This window comes from Hibiscus syriacus, unplaced genomic scaffold (assembly GCF_006381635.1).
Source record: "Hibiscus syriacus cultivar Baekdansim isolate YM2019G1 unplaced genomic scaffold, ASM638163v2 tig00110383_pilon, whole genome shotgun sequence".
In the NCBI taxonomy this organism is placed as follows: domain Eukaryota; kingdom Viridiplantae; phylum Streptophyta; class Magnoliopsida; order Malvales; family Malvaceae; genus Hibiscus; species Hibiscus syriacus.
Window position 1 is genome coordinate 991,888 of NW_024062714.1, and position 6,423 is coordinate 998,310.

A 6,423-nucleotide genomic window follows, 5' to 3' on the forward strand; every position below is an offset into this window, starting at 1 on the left:
TTATATAATCATGACAGCAATTTGTATACATATTATTAATGATAAATAAAAATTTTATATTACCTGTTATTACCTCGTATTATAAAAAATAATCATATGAATTATATGATTATGGATAAGTCTAGTCACATGACTCACATCCGGGTTAACGTGGTCCCTTCCCTTCTGAGTCTGCAACTTTTACAGCACTGCATTTGCTTACTTGCTCGCTTGCCAGGGTTTTAGACATGAGAATTAGATTCACCCCTCAATTTCAACCTTTTTCTTTTTTAGTTTTTGGTGTAGTTTAGGTATGCATGAAAGGATGAATATATAATTTTATCTTTTGTCTTTTTCTCTATCTTTTTTAATTTTTATCATAAATTTTTACATGTACAGATAAGAACGGATTTATAAAATTATAATTAAATTTTCATCCTTATATAAGTAATAAATTACACGATAGCATTAGTAATGTAAATGTTATGATACAATGGTATATTTTCTTATCTTACCCGAACTATACATGGCCAGACAAACAGACTGTGTGAGTCGATGTTTCATAAAACTTTGATTGAAACTCTCTTCTGGCCCCCACTACTTTTCGTCTCAAATTCCACACACCACCAATGGCATGTTCCCACGTGTCTTCATTTCTCTTTCCGATCCTCACTCTATGTTTTAGAGCGTGCGTTCAACTCCCTCTAATTATTGTGATGAACGGATCAAATTGACGTTTGGGCAAGAAAGGTTGGTGAAAGCTGTGTAGATTAATCTTTAAATGATATTATAATCACTTAATTGCTTTGATTGCAAATAACTGAATAAATCCATATTCATTTAAGGGTGACATTATTGGTAATAAAAGAAAATTCCCTTAAGAGATGATGAAGCGCGTGAGCACAGAACCATGAATTGGGAGAAGCGGTAATAGAGGGATCTAAAAAGACCCCGAAAGTCCCCACCAGAACATCTCTTACCAAACAAAAACCATAGTGCCAAAAGCTCTTCCTCCTCACATCTAATCCCTTCCGTCTTCCGTCTTCCGTCAGTCCTTAACCTCTCCCCCTAATTCCTTCTCCATTCCATTCTTCTTTAACTCCCCTGTTCTTCCTACAACCAAAAAAAAAACCTTAATGGAGATAACTCCGAGGCCGAGCTCGAATACGAGTTTCCTTGCATCTCCGAAAAGCCTCAGCCCCAACAGAAGCACCACCAACAACATCGGCCCACCACCGCCAACTCCGCCGCCTCAACAGCCCAAACCCATCAACAGATCTGAATCAGCTAACCCCTACCCGACAACCTTCGTCCAAGCGGACACTTCATCTTTCAAGCAAGTCGTCCAGATGCTCACCGGATCTTCCGAGACCGCCAAGCTAGCTTCTTCCGTCAAACCAACTCCTTCCCCTCTATCCGATCCAAATCCAAATCCGAACCCGAACCCAAAAACCCATATCCCTCCCATTAAATCCTTTCCAAAAAATAAGCAGAATTCTGGGTTTAGGCTTTACGAACGAAGGAGCTCTCTCAAGAATCTCAAAATCAACCCCTTGAACCCGGCTTTTAACTCCAACACTGCCGGGTTTTCACCTCGGAAACCCGAAATACTCTCCCCCAGCATTCTTGACTTTCCTTCTTTGGCTCTTAGCCCGGTTACTCCTTTGATATCCGACCCGTTTGACCGATCTGGAGCTGGAAACTACCCAAATTGTGCCAATAATAATGCGACACTAGATAAGGAAGCTGAAGAGAAAGCAATTAAAGAAAAGGGTTTTTATTTGCATCCATCACCGGCATCTACGCCGCGAGATTCGGAACCTAGGCTTCTCCCACTTTTTCCAGTTACTTCACCTCGAGTTTCAGGTTCTTCTACTTCTTGAACTAAAATAAATTAACCTTTTTTTAGTTCTCTCTTTTTTAACGTTATTATTGTAAGATTTTTGCATATTGTTGGGGCACTGAAGATGGGAATTGGAAAGGAAGTGGGAAAAAAACGAGATAAGATTTGTAATGTTGGTTGTCGGAAACTTTCAAAGGAATGAAGATAAAAATCTTTGCTTCAATCGTAAAACTTTATGCTTTGTTTGACTTTTAATTTATATTTTCTTATGTTTGGATGCCTGAAATTCAAGACTTTTGAGTGAAGAAAACAATAGGAAAAATGAAAATTCGAGACTTTAGTGGTTAATGCATGTGGTGGATGACTATGAACTCAACCGAAGGGGTGAATCATTGTTTTTTTAGCAGCCCTTGGCAATATATTTACCTATCAATAAATGCAAAAGGTAAAGTGAACGAGTCTTGGATCCTAAATCAGTCCCATTTGCTTTTGAAGACATCGTAGGAAGTGCAGATGATTAAACAGAGAGGCCATGAGATGAGATGAGAGAGAGAGAGAGAGATTGAATTGAAAAGAAAGCTTTGTTTGCACCAAATCGATGGCTAAAGCAGCTTTGAGGCTAGCTGTCATAGAAAGAGTAGATAAATGGGCAAGGAATCTTGACTCTTTGTTTTTGTTTTCTCCTTTTGAGAAGGCAAAACATAGATGCTATGAGAGATGCAGCCATTTCTATGTGCTTTTTTCTTCTTATTTAATTCCAACTTCCAAATTACTCTTGATTTACGGTTGTCTACTCTGCTATATTGATCCTGTATGTCTGTGGGTAGATCCACCGTAACGAGTCATTAATTGGGGTATGAAACCTGTTCCCTTCAATCTTTTCCATTTAATGCAAACGTCTAATACTGAATTTTATAAGTTACAACTTATAGTGACTTTTGATTTTCGCACAAGGGGTGGTGGTGGTGGGGTAATATTTTACATAAGAGAAGCAATAAATCTAGTGGCCTTGTTGACCAATTTGGTACCAATTTCGGCCACACAAGGGTAGTTTATTAGGCCAATGAACTCAAAAGGGTCCACATGTATAAGAAGGGGCCAGGAGAGAGAAAGCAAATGACCCCCCTTTTGATTTTCAATCTTTATTCTTCCTTTGAGTTGGCTGAGTTAGAGGGTACTTTTAATATTACAAGAAAACTCTGAATTGTTTTCTTTGAATCTTGCACTCAAATATTGTTTTAAGTCCCTACTTTTGTTGACTAAAAGAAAAGAGAGTTGCAAACTGTTGTAAATGGTGACATGGGAAAGTGCAGCTGTGAAGGGAAAGCGGGACTCATGTCATGAATCATGATGATGAAAGGCAAGAAAAGAAAGAAAAAACAGGGAACATGTCCCGGAGGGGTCACCTGTTATGTTTTGTTTTGTCTATGGCTTTGTTTGTTTTATGCGAATACGGTATTGGTTTGAAAAACTTTGAACAACTCTTATACACAGTGCGGGGTTGGTGGGTCATTTAATTTTATTGGCAATATTGAATCTTCCATGCGCACTGTTCGCGGACATTTTACCCAATTATATATTACATCATATCAGATCAAGCGGGCCCTCTGCGTTTTTCCTGATTCTCAGCTAATTCGAGTTAACTACCAACTTGAAACAAGCATTCAACAATGAACCCATCTCTCTTTTATTATTAAAACTAGATTTGAATGTTCAAATTGAAGCGTCATAAATTTATTTGTGGCAATGCGGTTGTCCAGAATTATAATGTCGAGGATGGATTCAAGTTCAACATTTGTTACAAAAATGACGTTTGAAGGCTGAAAGAAGGTTAAATTAAAGCAATAATGTCATTGATTCTTTGACTTTCATATGGTTTACATATTAATTTTTTAAAACGTAATTTTATTGACTGGTCGAATGTAAACCCATTCACATATTATTAATTCATACTCTTTAAATAATACAAAAAGGATATTTCAATTTTCTAATATTTTGAACAATGATATTATTCTCATTTAATCCCTGACTGATAGTTCCAAGGAATGACAAAAACGTGGCTCCACTCGTTTGTTTATTTCCAAACTGTCAAACTCCAAAGATGACGACATTCACATAACCCCCAACCAAAAGATATCTTCTTTTGTTCCATTCAAAATTTAACTTCTTCTGCCCTTTTGAGTTGTTCCGTCCGTATCAATCAAAATACGATGCATCAACGGCTGTACCAATTATAATTAAGCCCACACCTTTGAAATTAAGTGACTTGGCTCACCCCAAAATATACTAATCTCTTTTAGCCGACTAAAAACACAAAGATAACATTATATAAATAGCTTCTGTCCTTTTAAAAATATTTTTCAATCAGTAAATAAATCAATCCATAGGGACTGAGATTTATCGTTTTAATAAATTATTTTTTTAAAGTAAAATAAACCCAATAATTAATTTAAAAGATTATGTCAGTTATGGTTTCGGTAGGAATATCTAAGTTGGGTGTGGTTAACATAAATAAAATTATGTAATTTATTTACTTTTAATTAATTGTGAGTTCGATTGGAAAATGGATCCGTGACATCCATTTTTATTGAAATCTATTACATATGACTGAATCTGAATGGACAAAATGGACCAATTTTGGTCCGTTTAATCAGCTCATCCTGTTCCGCTTCTAATTGAATATTCTCTTTGAAAAACAATTTAAAATATAAGAGATGGTACAATTAGGGTTTCTACACACATTTGATTGAAAGTTCTGTTTGGTAATTGCAATAGAGACCATCTGTAAGTTGAACCCAAATTTGAGGATTAGTAATTTCTCGTGTTTATTGACGTATGATCCACTACTTGTATATCTATTTTAAATAAAATTGAGATTAAACAAAAACAAATTGGGTAATTAATAATAATATTCCATAGAAGAAAAATTATATAGTACTAGTAATACTTGGGAGGACTGACATTCTATATGTCGCGATATTTATTTTCTGCTTCCACAGTTTTAGTAGGCCTGGCCCAGCCTGCTGTATCCTTTCCATCTCACTCTTACTGGACACAACTCTGGTTGGGTTCTTAACAGGATTCTCAGACTTGGACACAAACTTCAGTTGAGTTCAAATTTAGTTAAATGTCTACAGGAGAGGTGTTCAAGTGTAAGGACATGTTTAGATTGTCCACAATTCATTACATATTTAGAGGATGCCATGGATTCACAGAAATAATTTAATCCTGTGTTCTCTTGCTGACCATAAAATTATTGCATAGACGCATGTTCTTCTTTCCATATATATGCACTATTTGTTGTAATTGGATGAGAGAGGATACTTATTAAGCCATGTTTCATTGTCCAAGGTACTTTATATTATAATCATCATCATACCCTTGGATTTAAATCTCATCATCATCATCATCATCATCATTAATTATTATAAAATAAACTTTAGATTTAAAGTTACATTGTTAAGTATTATGATTAATATATGAAAACTAAAATAAAAATAAATGATTGATAAAATAATAGTAGACATTGTAAAAAGATGTTATTATAGTACAGTATTTATAGCACAAGAATAAATTATTTATTACATACTACAACTTTTAATCTAGACGTAATTATCCATTAATCTTTTGATTACATACTACGATAACTTAATTGTCAAGATGCATGTTTTATAATTAATAATTTTAGAAATATATTAACTTATATATATTTTTTGATGTTGAAAATTTCGTTAGTAAAAAACAATTAGACTAATAAATGATTTATAACATATTACTAATTTTAAAGATAAAGTATTATAACATACTATATGATGATGGTATAACATAATAGTAAATAATAGTGTTTTGTAATCAATTAATAATACAGTGGTGATTACTCATGCCATAATAATTAATAATATAATATAGTATGGAAAATGATAAATCATATATCATCTATATATGGTAATAAATATGTAATGGTCATTAATTGTTAGTAGAAAAATGTTAAGATTTAGACCATTAATTTTCACATTCATTTTTATTAATCATCACTATTTAAAATGAAAGGCAAGTACGTTGAATATTATTAATCTTAAATTTATTATGACTTATTGCCATATTAAAATGATTCATAGTCCTTGGACAATAATTTTCCCAAAAATCTTTCTTCTTCACTAAGAAGACTTCACTTTTAGTATAAAAAACCCTAAAAGAAAATAAAAATCAAACTTCCATTTAAGCCTCCTTATCACATAGGGAAAAATTAAAACTTATTTTCAATTTAAAGTTAAGTGCTCTTGCCATTTCGGTTTTATCAAATGAATGAAACCAAAAAAGAATTAATAAGAAGAAAACAAAGAGAAAATCAAAAACCATTTTTTCTTGACCAAAATCCGAAAGGGTTTAAGGGTCCACCACACGGTTTCCTCGACGACCTTGGCATGTCCTCCTAGGCCTACTTAGGAAAGAGAAAAGGAGGGACTTTCTCAGTTTCTATAGAAAAAGCCAAATTTATTTGTTAGCGGCCAATTAATTCATTCAATTTTGATTCTCCATTGCTTTTTGCATGGTACTGTCACTTGCTGCTTAGTTGGCTTACCTCCGGGTGTCCTCTCTCC

At 34.0% G+C, this 6,423-nt stretch overlaps 1 protein-coding gene across 1 annotated transcript; it reads left to right on the forward strand.

Moving 5' to 3' along the window:
- The first annotated feature begins 1,032 nt into the window (after positions 1-1,032).
- Positions 1,033-2,090, forward strand: LOC120121818 (VQ motif-containing protein 4-like). The gene has a single exon (XM_039141116.1). It carries the CDS (start codon positions 1,116-1,118, stop codon positions 1,860-1,862), a length of 747 nt encoding a protein of 248 aa, XP_038997047.1. The 5' UTR covers positions 1,033-1,115; the 3' UTR covers positions 1,863-2,090.
- Positions 2,091-6,423: the final 4,333 nt, after the last annotated feature.